Source organism: Rhinopithecus roxellana, chromosome 8 (assembly GCF_007565055.1).
Source record: "Rhinopithecus roxellana isolate Shanxi Qingling chromosome 8, ASM756505v1, whole genome shotgun sequence".
Lineage (NCBI taxonomy): Eukaryota > Metazoa > Chordata > Mammalia > Primates > Cercopithecidae > Rhinopithecus > Rhinopithecus roxellana.
In genome coordinates, this window is record NC_044556.1 from 102,128,192 (window position 1) to 102,150,671 (window position 22,480).

The following is a 22,480-nucleotide window of genomic DNA, read 5'->3' on the forward strand; positions in this document are numbered from 1 at the left end:
CTGAGGCAGGTGGATCACTGGAGGTCAGGAGCTCGAGCCCAGCCTGACCAACATGGTGAAACCCCATCTCTACTAAAAATACAAAACTAGCCAGGCATGGTGGCATACGCCTGTAATTCCAGCTACCTGAGAGGCTGAGGCAGGAGAACTGCTTGAACCCAGGAGGTGGAAGTTGCGATGAGCTTAGATCACATCATTGCACTCCAGCCTGGGCAAGAAGAATGAAACTCCATTTCATAAACCACACACACACACACAAACCCATCACCACCACCACCAACTTCTGAGCCCTATGGTTGTTGAGAATTTTTTAAATGACATACAGGCCAGGCACGGTGGCTCATGCCTGTAATCCCAACACTTTGAGAGGCTGAGGCAGGTGGATCACTTGAGGTCAAGAGTTCAAGACCAGCCTGGCCAACATGGTGAAACCTTGTCTCTACTAAAAATGCAAAAATTAGCCTAGTGTGGTGGTATGAACCTATAATCCCAGCTACTTGGGAGGCTGAGGCAGAAGAATCACTTGAACCTAGGAGGAGGAGGTTGCAGTGAGCAGAGGTCGCACCATTGCATTCCAGCCTGGGTGACGAGCAAAACTCCATCTCCAAAAAAAAAAAAAAAAAAAAGGAGGGTAGCTGGCAAGATGGCCAAATAGGAACAGCTCCAGACTGCAGTTCCCAGCAAGATCAATGCAGAAGGCGGGTGATTTCTGCATTTCTAACCGAGGTACCCAGTTCATCTCACTGGGACTGGTTGGACAATGGGTGCAGCCCACAGAGGGTGAGCAGAAGCAGGGTGGGGTGTCACCTCACCTGGGAAGCACAAGGGGTTGGGGAATTTCCCTCCCTTAGCCAAGGGAAACCGTGAGAGACTGTACCGGGAGGAATGGTGCACTCCAGCCCAGATACCGTGCTTTTCCCACAGTCTTTGCAACCACCACACCAGGAAATACTCTCTACTGCCTAAGCCGCCAGGGCCCTGGGTTTCAAGCACAAAACTGGGTGGTTGTTTGGGCAGGCACCAAGCTAGCTGCAGAAGTTTTTTTCATATCCCAGTGGCACCTGGGACACCAGTGAGAGAGAACCATTCACTCCCCCAGAAAGAGATCTGAAGCCAGGGAGCCAAGTGGTCTGGCTCGGCAGGTCCCACCCCCACGAACCCCAGCAAGCAAAGATCCACTGGCTTGAAATTCTCGCTGCTAGCACAGTGGTATGAGGTTGACCTCGGTTGCTCCAGCTTGGTCGGGGGAGGGCCATCTGCCATTGCTGAGGCATGAGTAAGCAGTTTTATCCTCGCAATGTAAACACAGCCACTGGGAAGTTCGAATTGGGTGGAGCCCACTGCAGCTCAGCAAGGCCGCTGGGGCCAGACTGCCTCTCTAGATTCCTCCTCTCTGGGCAGGGCGTCTCTGAAAAAAGAGACAGCAACCCCAGTCAGGTACTTATAGATAAAACCCCCATCTCCCTGGGACAGAGCACCTGGGGGAGGTGGCTGTGGGTGCAGCTTCAACAGACCTAAATGTCCCTGCCTGACAGCTGTGAAGACTGCAGCAGATCTCCCAGCATAGTGTTCAAGCTCTAATAAGGGACAGACTGCCTCCTGAAGTGGGTCCCTGACCCCCATGTATCCTGATTAGGGCCAGCAGACACCTCATACAGGAGAGCTCTGGCTGACATTTGGTGGGTGCGCCTCTGGGAAGAAGCTTCCAGAGGAAGGAACATGCAGCAATCTTTGCTGTTCTGCAGCCTCCACTAGTGATACCCAGGCAAACAGGGTCTGTAGTGGACCTCCAGCAGACTCCAGCAGACCTGCAGCAGAGGGGCCTATTAGAAGGAAAACCAACAAACAGAAAGGAATAGTATCAACATCAACAAAAAGGACATTCACTCAGAGACTCCATCCGAAGGTCACCAACATCAAAGACTAAAGGTAGATAAATCCATGGAGATGGGGAGAAACCAGCACAAAAAGGCTGAAAATTCCAAAAACTGGAACACCTCTTCTCTCCAAATATCACAACTTCTCGCCAGCAAGGGAACAAAACTGGATGGAGAATGAGTTTGACAAAATGACAGAAGTAGGCTTCAGAAGGTGGGTAATAACAAACTCCTCCGAGCTAAAGGAGCATTTTCTAACCCAATGCAAGGAAGCTAAGAACTTTGAAAAAAGGTTAGAGAAATTGCTAACTAGAATAACCAGTTTAGAGGAGAACATAAATGACCTGATGGAGCTGAAAAACACAGCACGAGAACTTTGTGAAGCATACACAAGTACCAATAGCTGAATCCATCAAGCAGAAGAAAGGATATCAGAGATGGAAGGTGAACTCAATGAAATAAAGTGAGAAGACAAGATTAGAGAAAAAAGAGTGAAAAGGAATGAACAAATCCTCCAGGAAATATGGGACTATGGGAAAAGACCAAATATACATTTGACTGGTGTACCTGAAAGTGATGGGAGAATGGAACCAAGTTGGAATACACTCTTCAGGATATTATCCAGGAGAACTTCCCCAACCTAGCAAGGCAGACCAACATTCAAATTCAGGAAATCCAGAGAACACCACAAAGATACTCCTTGAGAAGAGCAACCCCAAGACACATAATGGTCAGATTCACCAAGGTTGCAAGGAAGGAAAAAATGTTAAGGGCAGCCAGAGAGAAAGGTCAGGTTACCCACAAAGGGAAGCCTATCAGACTAACAGCAGATCTCGCTGTAAAAACCCTGCAAGCCAGAAGAGAGTAGGGGCCAATATTCAACATTCTTAAAGGAAAGAATATTCAACTCAGAATTTCACATCCAGCCAAACTAAGCTTCATAAGCGAAGGAGAAATAAAATCCTTTAAAGACAAGCAAATGCTGAGAGATTTTGTCACCAGCAGGCCTGCCTTACAAGAGCTCCTGAAGGAAGCACTAAAAATGGAAAGGAACAACCGGTACCAGCCAATGCAAAAACATACCAAATTGTAAAGACCATTGACACTATGAAGAAACTGCATGAACTAACAGGAAAAATAAACAGCTAGCATCATAATGACAGGATCAAATTCACACATAACAATATTAACCTTAAATATAAACAGGCTAAATGCCCAAATTAAAAGACACAGACTGGCAAATTGGATAAAGAGTCAAGACCTATCAATGTGCTGTATTCAGGAGACCCATCTCATGTGCAAAGACACACAGGGGCTCAAAATAAAGGGAAGGAGGAATATTTACCAAGCAAATGGAAAGAAAAAAATAGCAAGGATTGTAATTCTAGTCTCTGATAAAACAGATTTTAAACCAACAAAGGTCAAAAGAGACAAAGAAGGGCATTACATAATGGTTAAGGGATTAATGCAACAAGAAGAGCTAACTATCCTGAATATATATGCACCCAATACAGGAGCACCCAGATTCATAAAACAAGTTCTTAGAGACCTACAAAGAGACTTAGACTCCCCACAATAATAGTGAGAGACTTTAACACCCCACTGTCAATATTAGATCAATGAGAGAAAATTAACAAGGATATCCAGGACTTGAACTCACCTCTGGACCAAGCAGACCTAACAGACATCTAAAGAACTCTCCACCCCAAATCAACAGAATATGCATTCTTCTCAGTACCAATTCACACTCATTCTAAAATTGACCACATAATTGGAAGCAAAACGCTCCTCAGCAAATGCGAAAGAATGGAAATCCTCACAAAGAGTCTTTCAGACCACAGTGCAATCAAATTAGAACTCAGGATTAAGAAACTCACTTAAAACCGCACAACTACATGGAAACTGAAAAACCTGCTCCTGAATGAGTACTGGGTAAGTAACAAAATTAAGGCAGAAATACAGATGTTCTTTGATACTGATGAGAACAAAGACACAACGTGCCAGAATCTCTGGGACACATATAAAGCAGTGTGTGGAGGGAAATTTATAGTACTAAATGCCCACAAGAGAAAGCAGGAAAGATCAAAATTGACACTCTAACATCACAATTAAAAGAACTAGAGAAGCAAGAGCAAACAAATTCAAAAGCTAGCAGAAGACAAGTAATAACTAAGACAGTGAGTTGAGATCATGCCACTGCACTCCACCTGGGCGACAGAGCAAGACTCCATCTCAAAAAAAAACAAAAACAAACAAACAAACAAAAAAACACAGAAATAACTAAGATCACTGCAGAACTCAAGGAGATAGAGACAGGAAAAACCCTTCAAAAAAAATCAGTGGATCCAGGAGCTGGTTTTTTGAAAAGATCAACAAAATAGATAGACCACTAGCCAGACTAATAAAGAAGAGAGAAGAATCAAACAGATGCAATACAAAATTATAAAGGAGATATCATCACCGATCCCATACATCTACAAACTACCATCAGAGAATACTATAAACACCTCTACGCAAATAAACTAGAAAATCTAGAAGAAATGGATAAATTCCTGGACACATACACCCTCCCAAGACTAAACCAGGAAGAAGCTGAATCCCTGAATAGATCAATAACAAGTTCTGAAATTGAGGCAGTAATTAATAGCCTACCAACCAAGAAAGTCCAGGACCTGACGGATTCACAACTGAATTCTACTAGAGGTACAAAGAGGAGCTGGTACCATTCCTTCAGAAATTATTGCCAACAATAGAAAAAGAGGGAATTCTCCCTAACTCATTTTATGAGACCAGAATCATCCTGATACCAAAACCTGGCAGAAACACAACAAAAAAAGAAAATTTCAGGGCAATATCCCTGATGAACATCAATGCAAAAACCTCAATAAATAACTGGCAAACCAAATCCAGCAGCACATCAAAAAGCTTATCCACCACGATCAAGTCAGCTTCATCCCTGGGATGCAAGGCTTGTTCAACATATGCAAGTCAATAAACGTAATCCATCACATAAACAGAACCAATGACAAAAACCACATGATTATCTCAATAGATGCAGAAAAGGCCTTCAACAAACTTCAACAGCCCTTCATGCTGAAAACTCTCCATAAACTAGGTATTGATGGAAGGTATCTCAAAATAATAAGAGCTATTTATGACAAACCCACAGCCAATATCATACTGAATGGCCAAAAACTGGAAGCATTCCCTTTGAAAACTGGCACAAGACAAGAATGCCCTCTCTCACCACTCCTATTCAACATAGTGTTGGAAGTTCTGGCCAGGGCAATCAGGTAAAACAAAGAAATAAAGGATATTCAATTAGTAAGAGAGAAAGTCAAATTGTCTGTTTGCAGATGACATGATTGTATATTTGGAAAATCCCATCATCTCAGCCCAAAATCTTCTTACACTGATAAGCAACTTCAGTAAAGTCATAGGATACAAAATCAATGTGCAAAAATCACAAGCATTCCTATACACCAGTAATAGACAAACAGCCAAATCATGAGTGAACTCCCATTCACAATTGCTACAAAGAGAATAGAATACCTAGGAATACAACTTTCAAGGGATGTGAAGGACCTCTTCAAAGAGAACTACAAACTACCACTCAAGGAAATAAGAGAGGAAACAAACAAATGGAAAAACATTCCATACTCATGGATAGGAAGAATCAATATCATGAAAATGTCCATACTGCCCAAAGTAATTTATAAATTCAATGCTATCCCCATCAGGCTACCATTGACTTTCTTCACAGAATTGGAAAAAAAAACTACTTTAAATTTCATATGGAACCAAAAAAGAGCCCACATAACCAAGATAATCCTAAGCAGAAAAAACAAAGCTGGAGGCGTCACAATACCTGACTTCAAACTATACTACAAAGCTACAGTAACAAAAACAGCATGGTACTGGTACCAAAACAGATATATAGAACAATGGAACAAAACAGAGGCCTCCGAAATAACACTAAACATCTACAACTATCTGATCTTTGACAAACCCGACAAAAAGAAGCACTGGGGAAAGAATTCCCCATTTAATAAATGGTGTTGGGAAAACTGGCTAGCCATAGGCAGAAAGCTGAAACTGGATTCCTTCCTTACAACTTATACAAAAATTAACTCAAGATGGATTAAAGACTTAAATATAAGACCTAAAACCATAAAATCCCTAGAAAAAACCTAGGTAATACCATTCAGGACATAGGCATGGGCAAAGACTTCATGACTAAAACACCAAAAGCAATGGCAACAAAAGCCAAAATTGACAAATGGGATCTAATTAAACTAAAGAGCTTCTGCACAGCAAAAGAAACTATCATCAGAGTGAACAGGCAACCTACAGAATGGGAGAAAATTTTTTGCTGTCTCTCCATCTGATATACAGCTAATATCCAGAATCTACAAAGAACTTAAACAACTTTACAAAAATAAAACAAACAGCCCCATCAAAAAGTGGGTGAAGGATATGAACAGACACTTCTCAAAAGACGACATTTATGCAGCCAACAAACATGAATAAAAGCTCATCACTTGTCATTGAAGAAATGCAAATCGAAACCACAATGAGATACCATTTTATGCCAGTTAGAATGGCGATCATTAAAAAGTCAGGAAACAACAGATGCTGGAGATGATGTGCAGAAATAGGAACACTTTTACATTGTTTGTGGGAGTATAAATTAGTTCAACCATTGTAGAAGACACTGTGGCGATTCCTCAAGGATCTAGAACTAGAAATACCATTTGACCCAGCAATTGCATCACTGGGTATATACCCAAAGAATTATAAATCATTCTACTATAAAAACACATGCACACGCATGTTTATTGTGACACTGTTCACAATAGCAGACTTGGAACCAACACAAATGCCCATCAATGATAGACTAGATTTTAAAAAGTGCCACATATACACCATGGAATACTATGCAGCCATAAAAAAGGATGAGTTCATGTCCTTTGCAGGGACATGGATGAAGCTGGAAACCATCATTCTCAGCAAACTAACACAAGAACAGAAAACAAACACCACATGTTCTCATAAGTGGGAGTTGAACAATGAGAACACATGGACACAGTGGGGCATCACACACCAGGACCTGTTGGGGGGTCAGAATAGCATTAGGAGAAATACCTAATGTAGATGACGAGTTGATGGGTGCAGCAAAAACCACTATAGCACATGTATACCTGTGTAACAAATCTGCACATTCTGCACATGTACCCCAGAACTTAAAGTATAATAAAAAAGGACATACATTCAAGTACCCAGTGTAATACCTGATGCATAGTCAGTGCTTTATAAATAACTATAAAGCTATTAATAGTATCATTGTTGAGTACCTACTATCTGCCGAGCACATGTATTAACTAATTTTACCATTTCATCAACCTTATGAGAATGGTGCTTTTCTGTGTGAAGTAACTGAGCCACAATCAGTCTAAGGAACTTGGCCGAAGTGCACAGCTAAACAGGGCTGGAATCCATCTATACCCAGGCAATCTGAATCCAGACCCCTTGCAACCACAGTGTTGTATTGACCCACTAGTTCTTCCTTTTACTTCTGGGCAACTTGGAGTGTGGTGCTTTTCTCTCTCAGAAATGTCATGTTATCTTTTCTGCTTAACACATTTATCCTGGCTTGAATTAAATGTCTGTAAATGTGACAATCTAAAGTCCACAGACATCAAATGACACTATTTTTTAGTAAAGTACCATGGACAAGTTTAAGGGACTCAATTCATTCATTGTGCTCTTAGTGAGTGTAAAAATAACGTGTTTTCTAAGAGGGCAAAGTTATAAGATAACTTGGAAGAAAGTATGAAGCCAGCAGGTCTCAGGAGGGAAAAGGAGCTTAAAACAACACAGTGTTTCTGATTGCCACAGCCAATGAAATTATGGAAGCTTACTTATAAGGGACTTGTGAAAAAAAGTAATTTGAGGCCTGGCACCATGGCTCATGCCTGTAATCCTAACACTTTGGGAAGCTGAGGCCAGAGGATCACTTGAGCCCAGGAGTTCGAGACCAGCCTGGTCAACATGATGAAACCCTGTCTCTACAAACAGAAATTAGCAGGGTGTGGTGGTATGCACCTGTAATGCCAGCTACTTGGGAAGCTGAGGCAGGAGGATCACTGAGCCCATGAAGTTAAGGCTGCAGTGAGCTGTGATTGCATCACTGCACTCCAGCCTGGGTGACAGAGCAAGACTGTCTCGGAAAAAAAAAAAAAAAAAAAAAAAAAGTGACTTGAGGCAAATTTCTTCATTTAAGTGATCATGTTTTATTTCTACATTAGTACTTGAAAATCTTATTAGTGGAGTTTTCTGTACTTACTCATAAACCTCAGCTGCTCTTTTTCAGCATGAAGTGTGTAATAACATCTGTATATGCCAAGTTAACAAAAGGTTTTTCCTGCTGTCACTTCATTTTAAAACACTCTTTCAGTGAGCGTATGTCCCAGTAACTGCACGTACTTCTGCCCCCAAGGAGAGAACACCGGCTCCCTTCTCCTAGGAGTATCGGATATGTAGTCACATTTACTGTGTTCTGAGCATTTTGCAAAGTAGTTGTACATCTCCCCTTTCCCTGAGGGGATTAGCCAAGGAACTGAATTATTCATTGCTTGATACAGATTAAATTGTGTTTTTATTTAACACCAGGTCTAATTATCGATGCTTTTGGAGAACTAAGAGACCAACAGGAACAAGTCAAAGAAGACATGGAGGTAAGCTTCTCCATTCATGACTCAGCCTTTTTGTTGTCCCGGGCCCTGGTTTTCCTTACTGCCTTTATCAAGAGAATCATGAATGTGGGAAGGAGGAGGGGAAAGGACACAACTCATGGTTTCATTAGCCTGTTTTCCATTCAAGCAATACATATAGTTGAACAGCATGGTCGGCTGAAACCGTGGTGGACCCCACGTGCATGCAAACAGCAATAGGACACCATCCTTTCCCTCCAGAAGTGAGGAGACTATTCATTCAAAACCACAGATTCAATGACAAGTAAACAGATGATTACAGAGCAGTGTGGTGAGTCCTTTATAGGAGTAAAACCCTGAGTGCTAGGGTCTCCAGGGCTGGTATCTGATTCATTCCTGGATGGTCAGGGAATTTCCTAGAAGAAGGGATGTCTGAGCTGAGGTCTGAAGACTATGGAAGTCCGTGGGTTTGATAAGGAGAGAGGAGGACAGTTTGGGCAACCTCCCACCCCCTTCTCCCACACCATGAACATCTCCAGGGGTACCATTCACAATGGGATCTTTGAGCCCATCGCCACCTGAAATTATATATCAAGACTGATTTTAGGGAATTTGACGTGCAGGTTTTTTTTCTTAGCAGCCTCCGTGCTCCCAGATGCAGATTAAATTCTGAGGACAAGGCCGGAGAGGAAGACCAGTGAAGGAAGAACATAATCACTCATTTGAGAAATTTACAGTTTAGTATATGGGCTGTGGGAAACAAGAAACGGGCTTTAGGCAGGGCAGCCAGATGATCGGATTCGCATTTTAAAAAGATCACTGTGGTTTAAAATGTGAGGCATGAACTAGAAACTGGCAAGAACAGGGACAGGGAAGTGGACTGTCAGCATTTTCCAGGTGGGAGACTCTGAAGCTTTTGCTAACGAGGTGTCACTTGGGAGTTGGGCAAGTACTGCCTGAATCCATCTAGTTCCTGCATCCTCAGTGAGGGACTTGGTGATTGACCAAATGCAGAGGATGTAGAGAATGGAGCAAGCAAGTGGTTATCCAGGTTTCAGGCATTAGCCACCAGAGGGAGGGTGGCATAGTTAGCTGACACAGGTAACCCAGAGGAAGAACAGGTTCATCAGTAAAGCTGATGAGTGTGATCTGAGCCAGTTCAATGGAAGAGACATCATTGCAGTGGTATGAAGACCTGATCAATTATTCTCCCCAATTGTTCAATGTGGCCTATCAGCTGTCAGCAGATAGGGATCAATAAGGCAGGAAGAATTTTATACACTGTGATAATCATCGTGATTGTAGTTCCTAAAATACAGGACCTCATAAACATGCTTCAGATGGCATAAAACAGCTTACAACTGGTAGGGAAAGATGAGCACCAGAGTCACATGGGACAGTTATTGAATACATTTGAAATGATACATATACAATTCCAATAATAAAATAGGGGGTCTGCTTCTCCTTGGGTTTTGTGGACCAGGCCTGTCTGCAAGGGACAGACCTAAGCAGGTGCCTCTCTACAGGCTGCTTAGGAGAGGCATGGTCCAGAGAAAGTGGAACCAAGAAGACCAGGAACCTGGTCCCTAGAGTTGAAAGTTGTTCTCCATACACATCCACTGGCTAATTCTGTACCTAGCACAGCACCTGGCAGACCCTCACTGAATTGTAGATGGGATGCTTCATAGCTTGATATTTGATTTGGCCTTTTCTAAAGGAAAGTGATCTGCACCTTTTCCCCCTTGGTTATCAGACTTTGGGTGGGTGGGTACTAAGTTTGTAGTTTCAGTTGAGGACACAGTTAATCCTGCTTAGATAACTTTAGTCAATGTCATGAACAAGAGTTGATCACTAAGCCTGGACATTTTCACCTAGGCTAGAGAAAGGAAGAGACTTTGCTTTGCAGCCATCATCATCATCCTCCTCTTGTTCCCTGTCTGCGTCTGCTACTTATTGCTGCTGGTACCTGTGTCATTTAAGCCAACACCAAGATATAGTTACAGAGACAGTTCTATTTATATTTGTGGGCTTGGCACAGCCTCCATGTGATGATCTTTGAGGTGTATGGAGTGAACCAAATAATAGCTGCCCCTACATGGCGAGTTGTGTTTTCCTTTTGTTTTGCTTTCTGAACTCTGACGTTAATGTTTCCCTTTGTTTTCTAGACCAAATGCTTCATCTGTGGGATAGGCAATGATTACTTCGACACAGTGCCACATGGCTTTGAAACCCACACTTTACAGGAGCACAACTTGGCTAATTACTTGTGAGTGTGCCCGTTTCAGAATCTTCCACCCTCCAGTAGCCGCCACCAGTCCCCACCCATCTCAGAATAGAGAGGTTTTTGTTTCTTGTTTAAAAAACAATTGCTGCAGATGCTTTAAGAGAAAGACCAACAGCTAATGGCTCTCTTTTCCTCTGGAGTAGATTGACTTAAGTTGCAGCTCTTCATGTAAATGGTATTTTCTAGAACTTGAAATGAAGAGGTGGACAGGGAAGAGCAGAGCCTCTCTGTGAGTCTTGGTCATGTTTCTCATTTTAGATAAGATTTCCCAGGCTGCTTCCTAGGGAGAGGCGAGTCTCCGTTTTTCTTCTTACAGATCTTAAGAGGACTTTCAGATCTCGACAGGCACTGTTGGATACCAACTTAAAAGCTGCATTTCAAAAAATATTAATACATAGAAATCTTTCCATTACTCGAGATTAGCCAAAACTACAGTTTGGTAAAATGCTATTCTTACTCATTTTTGGACCCAATTGTAGTAACAAACAGAAGAGATGCCGAGTAGCATTATAGGGAAAAAATTGGTCTAACTATACTCAATGGAACTTGATCAGTAAATTAGAACTTCTCCTTAAGCTAGTCTTCAGTTCTAATTCATCCGTGTTGATTTGATTCCGACCAATGTGCATATTCCTAACTTGAAGCCTCTAGGGTCAAATAGCAACAGATCAGAAAAGTCAGGTCAACAGCCTTTCCTCTTTCTGGTACGCTGTAATTTTTCCAAAAATGTGCATGTGGTATTTTCTCTGTGTGGGCCATAATTGAATGCAGCATACAATTTATCTAAATATGCCCTGTTTATCCTAATATTTCCATACAGTTCATTTCTGATCAGTCTCTCTGCATCTGTAGGTTTTTTCTGATGTATCTTATAAACAAAGATGAAACAGAACACACAGGACAGGTAGGTAAATTATTACGTATCATCTTCTGAAATTATAGAGAAGCTCTAAATATCAGAACAAAATGAGTGCATTAAACAGTGAGGGATGGAATTACTTTCAGATATTAGTTGTGGTATCTTGATATAAAGTTCCTGTTACGTTGAATGAGTATAGAAAAGATTGCCTTTGTTACAGTAGAATTCTATACTAATTTTATGTAAAACAATAAGCTTTTACTAACTGCAAATGCTGGATTAGAGTTTTGAATTCCATTATTTTAAAAAATTGAGTTCTTAATTATTGCATAATGTCCTTGATTGTTTAATCAGATAGATGATTTCCAATCAACTTCAAAGTATTATGTACAATGCATATTAAATGTCTAAGGCATTTAAGCTATTTGAAGTTCCTCTTCCAATGTGCAGTTAGTTTGAATTTGAAGGATACAATATTTTAAGAGAGCCCTCAAAAGCATAAATGTATATTTATACACACACACATATACATATATATTTTTTGAGACAAGGTCTTGCTGTTTTGCCAAGGCTGGAGTGCAGTGCCGTGATCAGGGCTCACTACAGCCTTGACTTCCTGGGCTCAATAAATCCTCCCGTTTCAGCCCCACAAGTACCTGAAACTACAGGCATGCACCACCACGCCTGGCTTTTTTTTTTTTTTTTTAATTTTAGTGCAGACAAGATCTCATTATGTTGCTCAGGCTGGTCTCGAATGCCTGAGCTCAAGCGATCCTTCCACCTCAGCCTCCCAAAATGCTGGGATCATAGGCGTGAGCCAGTGTGCCCAGCCAACATATTTTTAATCATTATTATGGTGAGGATGAAGATTGTTACTAGAAGTTAATAAGGTCTGGTATAGTTAGTTAGGAACCATCTAAATGAATGTGGACTTCTCTATTCCGTGTGATATAGGTAACAAAATTGAGTTTCTACCTTATGTTTTGTTAGCACACACTTAAGGGAAAATGTTAATACATTTCCTTGACTTTTACAGGAATCTTATGTCTGGAAGATGTATCAAGAAAGGTGTTGGGAATTTTTCCCAGCAGGGGATTGTTTCCGGAAACAGTATGAAGACCAGCTAAATTGAACTCAGACCCCAATCACCTCTCAAAACTAAAACCCCACCCCTTTCTCTCCCTCTATTTCTCTGCTCTCTTGGAAACATTTTGCTGATTGTGTGAATTGCCAGCGTTGTGTGTTTTCTGGGAGCATCGAAACTCTGTTTCGGAAGACCTGTTTCCCCACCCCCCGCCACCTTCTGTATTTACGTTGAGACTAAACACGGAAGAATAATCTAAATTCGTACTCAGACAAAAAAAGAATTCTGGAAAGAAAACCATTCTGGACACTGTCATAACACACATAGACAGATTTTCTTCTGAGGCTCCTGGAGTTTCCTTGAGCTACGGGACCTTCACAGAGACGCGTGGCAGCCACACTCACCCGGCCTCTTTATTTCACCATCCTGGAAGGAAGCTGTCTAATGGTCACAGAGCACTGTAGCACTTAACAGACTGCCATGGACACCAGTTGCAAAGGGAAATAGTGCCTTACTATATGTGGGTTGAGCTATGCAGAAGATACGTGCATGAAAAAACATCTTTATTTTCTTTATGTCGACCTTTCTTTTCTTAGATTGATTTTGTGAGGTTTTTTTTTTTTTTTTCTCCTTTAGTCTTTTCTTTGGTGGGGGAGGGTAAGAAAAGCAGTTTGCACCTTAAAAAGAGAAAAAAAAAAAAAAAAGCGGGTGGTGTCTCAGGACGAAAGGAGGCTCTTCTCATTCAGCTAAATTCACATTTGCCCTCCCCCCCCCACCCCCGCCATATGCTCCTGCTATTATTTTGGTAATGCTCTGATGCAACATTGCAACTTTATGAAATCTTTGTATGAAAACAAAAAGACTGCAAAAAATACACTTTCAAAAGAAACCATTCATTGCATGTTTATTATGCAAGTTTAAATGAACAAAGAAAACCTTCGGAAACAAGTTGATTAACGTGAGAGAAATTTCATGATAATTATATTCATAGTAATAAAGTGTCGTGGGCTTAATTGTGTATCTGGAGCCAGTGTCATCCACCAACAATGTGATACGTTATGAACTTGACAGTAGTTTTGGGCTTTTCTCTTTCTTTCAGCCACCTGTGATCAGTTTTGTTGATTAAGGACTTCTTGTCAGGTCATTTTTTAATATTAAAGCTGAAGCAATATCCATTCAGGGATTTCATCAGTTGCATCACAAAACACGGATGATAATATACATCACTCCATTTTTTTTCCATTTTGAGTCCTTTTAAATGTAATGCTAACCTTTACAATTAAGAAGTCAGATTCAGAATGGAAACAATGTCATTTTGCAAACATTGGAGCTCTTTTATTACAAGTCTGCTTGTTAATTTTAGAATTGTAAAACCGCTCTGATTAAACTATTTAACTAACTTTCTCATCCTCTTCTTTCTCCATTTAACTTACAACTGGGACTCATAAAATCTTGAGCTTCTAACTTGAGGTGGATATAGGACAATCTCAAACACTGCACTGAGACTAACGCTGTCAGATTTCCTGGCACCTCTAAGACTGCTGTTGTATATATCATTGTGGGACCTCAGAGTCCCCAGGCACCTGGCCTACCCCTGTCATTTCCCTGTTATATGGATCAGGCAGACCTCTTGAAAACCTCCAATGACAGAAACAAAAAAAATCGCTTATCTCCCAGATTATTTAATTCTTATAGAACTCTCATTTTAGAAAGCTCTTCCTTGCTCAGGGCAAATTCATTTCCTATAATAGGAGTTCATTTTCTGTCTTAATATGAAAGAGAATCAGTACCCTCGTATGTGGTGTATTAAACATTCAAAAACCAATTGAACATTTGCTGTGTGCAAAGTACTGCTGTGGGTACCGGTGACTTCTCTGTCATCTTACACCTTACCAGCTCAACATCACAGTGCTAGTCTCTAGATTTTGCCTTTGTCTTCTGGTATCACTTTTATGTGAGGAAAGGAATAAACTTGGCTGTACCATAGGAATTTTCAAGCCTGTTCAGGGAGGTGATCTGATGCTCTGAAGACTCTGAGTAAAATAAATGAGGTCAGTTCCACAAAACATCAAAGAGTGCACTGCCGTTTGCCATGAAACACTGCAGAGCAAGCATCTAGTGGAGAGGAATGAATATTTTTCCAGGACACAAAGTCCACTGATAGATTCAGGTGTTCTAGTTATAATGCCCAAATCAGAGGTGACACAAAGCAACAGTACAGGTGGGAGGTGACTGAATAAACACATAGCTGCCTCTAGATTTTGCAGGCTCTTAAATAGGCTCTCCTGACGGTGCCCAGCTCTAAAGTTCTGGGAGGTGGCAGAAGGACTCTGAGAGAAAGAGGGGCTGGGATTTGGGAGACATGAGTGTTGGAAAAAGAGGAAAGGAACAGAGCTGGTTACTGGAGAAAATCACACTTCCCAGCCTCCTCACTGGCTCACCATTAGAGGAAGACCCCTCTTCCCTTCTCAGGGCCTCCAAAGAGAAGAGGAAACTTTTCTTTATCAGCATGAATTCCCCCAGGAAATGCCTCAGTGAATCTCAAACACAATGTAGCTCTCCACTTCTCTAATTCAACTCAGGACTGCGTGACCCAAAGTCAAGAAATGGAATCCTTTTAGAAATACTAGACCAATATTCAAACATTCACCCCCCAAAAAATTCTAATGAACGCCCACATATCCCTATTCTCAGCTACAACACTTAGAGACATCATTCTGTCCTTATTTCATCTGTTCCTCTCCTTTTTTTTTCCTTAGAAACAGCTTTTGCATCTACGCCATAAAATAAGTTTATATTCACAATTTAAGTTGAAGTTTTCCAAATGCCCCTGGTCATCAATGTCCACTGGTACTCCTCGGATGGTCATTTTCCGTGTGCAGGAGACAGTTTATTCTCAGTCCCACAAGAACTCATTTAAAAGTCATATTGTAATGAAAATACTTTGTAAAAATTATATCTTGGAAAATTGTACATGTTTTCACTATCTTGCTTCACCAGGGAAATGTTCATATTTTTCTGAAGCTCCTATTTTCTGGGTGAATATACCAATTCGATACCTGTTGTTGTTAAGGTGTTTGGGTGGCTGTGCGTGGCGAGTGCCTTATTTACTCTGGGCACAGTGAAAGAGAACTTTTTGAAAATACACTTACCCAAACACGGAATGCAGGTAAACTTGACATGGAACAGGCTTGAACAGTTAGACATTCCCCAGATTATTTCAAACATCTCCATTGTGTTGTGAAGAGAATGACCTCACTGTCACCTTCCTGATAACATTTCTGCCCAGCACTCAAAAATGTCTATGACAGCCACTGGTTCAATAGCATCCTAATCTTGATAGGAGTGCATGGATGGAGTCAGGGCTTTTTAATAGCCATAAATATTAATAGCACACATCTCTCACAGAACAAAGTTCAGTATCCTTTCATCTAAAATGGTATAATTTAATTGTATGGCTAATGTGAATCTAAAGCAGGTAATTAAAAATAAATACTTAAAGTTTCATGTTTGCAAAACCATGGAGTTTCACCTACCAACCCTGCATGCCCATATGTTCCAATTCCTTTCATAAATTTTATATTTATTTTCTTCCTGGAAATCTATGAACTTGATGTATGTGCATACTATCTTCATTAAGCACGGCTAAAATAGGCCTTTTAATTTTTATTCACAAAAAAATATTTTTATAGATCTGGTTAACAACATATATAGTATAACAGATAATGATCCTAACATGAGCAATACTATATTGATGTGTAAGCAGAAACTATTATTTTTTTTAAAAGACCAAACCTAAAAGTTGTTCCACATAATTTGAATTACCTGCAGTTGAGCCTCATACTAAAAAAATCTATAAAAATTAGATATACATCATATTTTACATGTAAATTCAGAAATGTAGATCTAGGCAGATGTAATTCAAGAATAAGAATAATAGATGACCTTGAAATGATGAGACTCTGAATTGCCAGAAGGAGAAGTTGGAAATATCCACTTAAACTTTTAACATTATGGCCAAGCTATAGGGCCTCCCACCTACACAAAATGAAGATTAATGAAACAGAACCCTTGTCAATATCAGTAAAAATTCATGACCCAATTATTGTCAGTTTATTCTTTTATTTTACACGCAAGTAGAAGAAAATTAAGTTTTTTGTTTTTTTTTTTAAGCCAGTGAGGAACTGGTAGAAACTCTTACGGTTTTGTTTAAAGAGTATAAATTATGAAATGAATTCCTGCATATTAAAATGTCATGAAGAGTAAGTTCCAGAATGAGTTCAGGCTAAATGCTACACACACAAAAATAGTTTAGCCTATAATTGCAACATTTTGGGAGGCTGAGGCAGGTGGATGACTTAAGGTCAGGAGTTTGATCACCAGCCTGACCAACATGACAAAACTCCCATCTCTACTAAAAATAAAAAAATTAACGGGGCATGGTGGCACATGCCTGTACTCCCAGCTACTCAGGAGGCTAAGGCAGGAGAATCACTTGAACCCAGGAGGTGGAGGTTGCAGTGAGCTGAGATTGTACCACTGCACTCCAGCCTGGGTGACAGAGCAAGACTCTGTCTCAAAGAAGAAGAGTTTGTATTCTATACTTGGCATAACAAACAAGAAATGAATTGTTCCCTGTTTATCATATGTAGTGTCTACAAGGTATCCTCTTAGCTTGGGTTTTCATGACTCTAACCTGAGGCAAAGACTGACATAATTATGCTTCACTGGGGCCCCTACAACTGCAAGTATGAGGAAAGCAGTGCAGTGAAAGACATGCAGCAATGCTAATGAATGCATGAGCACCCTAGCTGCTGCTCTACCATGAGCCAGGAAGAGCAACAGAGCTGTTCAGCAGGGGCCTCCCGTCGGAACGCTGGAGCTTCACCAGGCATTCTGTGAAGAGAAATAGTGTCTTGGAGTCGTCCAAGGGAGGGAGAAAGAATAGGAATGAATCTGCTACTTGTCTTCCATCTCTTATTTCTTACTGGTCAAAGGTCACCACAAGGCACAGCAAGTCTCCCTCCAACTGCTGGATGGAATCATCCGACCTCTAGGAGTTCATTCTGGATACTGGATCCATACCCTGTAGTAGGCAGTTATAGCCAAGGCTGGTAGTAGCAGAAGAGCCAGAAACCCTGGGTGCAGCTGGTCAGCCTGGCTATATAAGGGGATCCAAAGGGCCCAACATGCCAAGGACAAAAGACTGGGCAGCCCCAGGCAGAAGAACCATGAAAAATGTCTGGTGCAGGAAATGAAGGTGGAACCAGTGGCTGGAAGCCCAGGAAGCAGGTGGCACCAGTGAAATCTGAAGAGGCACAAAAGGTTTGAGTCTGAGGCAAGTGCCCCTCACGTGATTTTTCTTTGGCTTTTTATATGTTTTAAATGTTTAACAATAAAAAATGAGTGACAGGGAAAAAGTAGCTGCTAAGTTTGGATAATATGGAATAATGCTAACATATCACAGAACAAAAAATACTATCATCTACTTCTATTTCCTCCAACAAAGAGAATGGTACAATTATTTGTATAAAAAAAAAAAAACATAGACGGTCTGCTCAAATTTAAAAAATACAAGTTCCCAAAGACATTTCAGAAAAAAAAAAAAGTTTTGATTTTGTTCCAAGAATTGATACAACCACTTGTTAGAAGCAATAAAAAGATAACTTTTACCCAATTTTACCATGGTCTTCTAATACTTCTGCCCAAGAGTAGGCTAGGCCACTTTGGATGGTTTAGTGTTCCCATGAGAAGTGTTTAAGTACAAGCTGCACCGTAACTTTTCAGTATTACAGAAAGCATGCTCAGTTTAGATGCATAAAAGTCATCTGGAGGCAGCCAGAGGGAACAGCTCCCACCCAGGGATCCAGATGACAGGTGTGCTCTTAACAGATCTTCAGAGGGAGGGCACCCAGAGTGGACGGAGGGAAGACACAGAAGCTGGGCTGAAGGGGAGGAAGCTGGGAACACTGCATGGGGCTACTGTACACTGGAACTCATTCCTGGTCCCCAACGGCTCCAGGGAAATGGGTCAGTTGAACTGGCAAGGAGCAATCCATTCTCGCCACAGGCCTCCAGAACCCCAGCAGGAGGAGACCCCTTGACCACCATGAACACTCAAGTTAGCAGGGAGAGCTGCTTAGAGAAGTGGTAAGGGCAGCAAGCCAGCTGAGGTACAGCCCAGAGGGTTTGGTGCAGGAGCGTTTGTAGCAGAGCACAACCAGGGACGGCCATCCCCCTAGGCATGGCTTGCTCCCATAGGAGACTTTAGCCCTAGGGGAGCTGTCTGATCTGAACTCCGCAGGACAGTCTTACACATCACAGAGGGCCAGATCGACCTGAGCGTCCCTTGGTCTGCTGGCCTCTCCTGGGGCCCTAGCCTGGCCATGCCTGCTTGCAGGGCAGTCTTAGGTGCCCTGGGGGCTAGCATCAGAACTTCTGTACTGGCAGACTTGCCTGAGCAGTGGAGAGCTCCAGCAGGGTGGATCCTAGAGGAGGGTCCCATAGGGACCCTCTCCCCACACTGCGGCTTCCCCTAGGCCCAAGGCAACTTCTCACATCTCCTTGCTGGCACATGTCTTTGTGGGCAGGTTTTGCCTTCCTTGCCCTGCCAAGCACACAGGAGTGCAGTCTGCCCTCCCACCTTCATCATCTGTCATTGCAGATAAAGCTTTGGTGGGCATAGAGCCAGCCAGTCCCATCATTACCTTACCATTGTGCTAACATGGTGCAGAGAACAGCAGATCCTCCCAGATCCCTGAGCAACCACTCCTGTTTGCAGGGCACAGAAGGGCCGCCCAGACTTGGGTCCACCAGTGCCCTCCCCCTGAGCTAAGACCACCTCTACTGCCACTGCACACATAGTTGCCCGCAGAGGCCCCCCCAACTGGGTTGCCTCCACCACTCTGGTGAGTGCCTGCAGGGAGGCAGGCACCCCAGAACCCGCTAGCACCCTGGCACCCACGAGTATTGCAACTGCTGCTACAAGGATAGATTCTGCTGTCACCATACTATGAAACATTTTGACTGACAACACCCTTCAGAGTATAGTGATCAGTGGTCTAGGAGCACCTTGGCCCCGCAAGCACAGAGGATTTCTAACTCCAAGGAGCCAGAGAACAATCTCGGGCCCCAATACAAGTCCCCCAGAGATAAGGTACAGCAGTTTAGTAGTTGGGAGCTGAGTGCTGGCACCCTAAATATCTTCCAGAAATGAAGCCAGTTGGCCAAATCCACCTTATTATACCACAATCAAATCCTCAAATTCATGAGAGATAAAAGAAAAAAAAAAACATCCATGGGTCAGCAACCTCAAAGACTGAAGGTAGATAAGCCCACAAAATGAGAATGAATCAGTACAAGAATCCTGACAATTCAAAAAGCCAGAGTGGCTTCTTTCTTCCAGACAACCACATCACTTTTCCAGCAAAAGCTCTGAAGTAGGCTGAGATGGCTGAAATGACAGAACTAGAATTCAGAATATGGAGTAAAAGGAAGGTTACTGAGCTACAAGAGTATGCTGAAACCCAACACAAGGAAGCTAAAGATCATAAAACAGTGCAGAAGTTGACAGACAAAATAGTCAGTATAGAAAAGAATGTTACTGACCTGATAGAGCTGAAAAAACACACTACAAGAATTTCATAACAATCATGAGTATTAATAGCAGCACAGCCCAAATGGAGGAAAGAATCTGAGCTTGAAAACTGGCTTTCTGAAATAAGACAGTCACACAAGAACAGAGAAAAAATAAAAAGGAATGAACAAAATCTCCAAGAAATATGGGATTATGTAAAGAGACTAAATCTATGACTCATTGGTGTCCCTGGAAGAGATGAGGGGAATAGAACCAACTTGGAAAACATATTTCAGTATATGATGCAAGAGAACTTCCCCAACCTAGGTAGAGAGGCCAACATTCAAAATCAGGAAATGCAGAAAACCCCAGTAAGATATTTCACAAGGAGATCATCCCCAAGACACAAAATCATCAGATTCTCCAAGGTAGAAGTGAAAAAAATGTTGAAGTGAAAAAAATGTTAAAGGCAGCTAGAGAGAAATGTTAGGTCACCAACAAAAAGAAGCCCATTACACTAATAGGGGACTGCTCAGCAGAAACCCTATAAGCCAGAAGAGACTGGGGGCAATATTCAACATTCTTAAAAGAAAGAAATTCCAACCCAGAAATTCGTATCTAACTAAACTAAGGTTCATAAGCGAAGGAGAAATAAGATCTTTTTCAGACAAGGAAATGCTGAGGAAATTTGTTATCACCAGACCTGACTTATAAGAACCCCTGAAGGAAGCACTAAATATGGAAAAGAAAGACCATTACCAGCCACCACAAAAACACACTGAAGTACACAGACAAGTAGCACTATAAAGTAATCACTTAAACAAGTCTGCAAAATAACCAGCTAACATTGTGAAGACATGATCAAATCCACACTTACCAATACCTTGAATGTAAATGGGCTGAATGCCCCAGTTAAAAGACACATAGTCACAAGCTGAATAAAGAACCAAGACCCATTGGCATGCTGTCTTCAAGAGACTCATCCCATATGCAATGACACACATAGGCTTAAAAAAAAGGGGATGGAGAAAAATCTACCAAGCAAATGAAAAGCAAAAAGCAGGGGTTTCAATTCTAGTTTCAGGCAAAATGATGGACTTTAAAGCAACAAATATAAAAAATACAAAAAACAAAAAACAGCCCATTACATATGGTAAAGGGTTCCATTCAACAAGAAGATCTAACTATCCTAAATACATATGTACCCAACACAGGAGCACCTGGATTCATAAAGCAAGTTCTTTGAGACCTACAAAGAGACTTAAGACTCCCACACAATAGTTGTGGGAGGCTTTAACACCCCATTGACAATATTAGATAATCAAAACAGAAAATTAACAAAGACATTCAGGACCTGAACTCAGCAGTGGATCAAACTGACCCGATAGACATCTGCAGAATTCTCCAAGCCAAAACAACAGAATAGACATTCTTCTCATCACCACATGGCACATACTGTAAAAATCAATCACACAACCAGAAGTAAAACACTCCTCAGCAAATGCAAAATAATTAAAATAACAATCTCTCAGACCACAGCACAACTGAATTAGAAATCAAGACTAAGAAATTCACTCAAAACCATACAATCACAGGGAAATTGAATAACCTGCTCTTGAATGACTTTTGGGTAAATAATGAAATTAAGGCAGAAATCAAGAAGTTTTTTGAAGCCAATGAGACAAAGATAAAACATCCCAGAATCTCTGGGACACAGTTAAGGCAGTGTTAAGAGGAAAATTTATAGAAATAAAAGTCCACATCAAAAAGTTAGAAAGATCAAGTTAACAACCTAACATCACAACTAGAAGAACTAGAGAGCCAAGATCAAACAAATCCCAAAGATAGCAGAAGACAAGAAGTAACCAAAATCAGAGCTGAATTGAAGGACATAGGCATGCGTGTGCGCACGCACGCGCGCACACACACACACACATTGAGATCAACAAATCCAGGAGCTGGTTTTCTGAAAAAATAAAATTGACCACTAGCTAGACTAATAAAGAAGAAAAGAGAGAAGATTCAAATAAACACAATCAACAACAACAAGGGGTATATTACCACTGACCCCACAGAAATACAAACCA

The 22,480-nt window shown here is 41.4% G+C and overlaps 1 protein-coding gene across 4 annotated transcripts in view; it reads left to right on the plus strand.

The window, feature by feature from the left end:
* The window catches only part of RYR2 (ryanodine receptor 2), a 793,619-nt gene extending 779,402 nt beyond the window's left edge, over positions 1-14,217 (plus strand). For all 4 annotated transcript variants that reach the window (XM_030936088.1, XM_030936090.1, XM_030936089.1 and 1 more), the window contains 4 exons: positions 8,550-8,614; positions 10,756-10,856; positions 11,727-11,778; positions 12,770-14,217. In XM_030936088.1, coding sequence (XP_030791948.1) covers positions 8,550-8,614; positions 10,756-10,856; positions 11,727-11,778; positions 12,770-12,865 — 314 coding nt within the window. In that variant the 3' untranslated portion in view covers positions 12,866-14,217. The remainder of the gene's footprint in view (positions 1-8,549; positions 8,615-10,755; positions 10,857-11,726; positions 11,779-12,769) is intronic.
* The last annotated feature ends 8,263 nt before the right edge of the window (positions 14,218-22,480 follow it).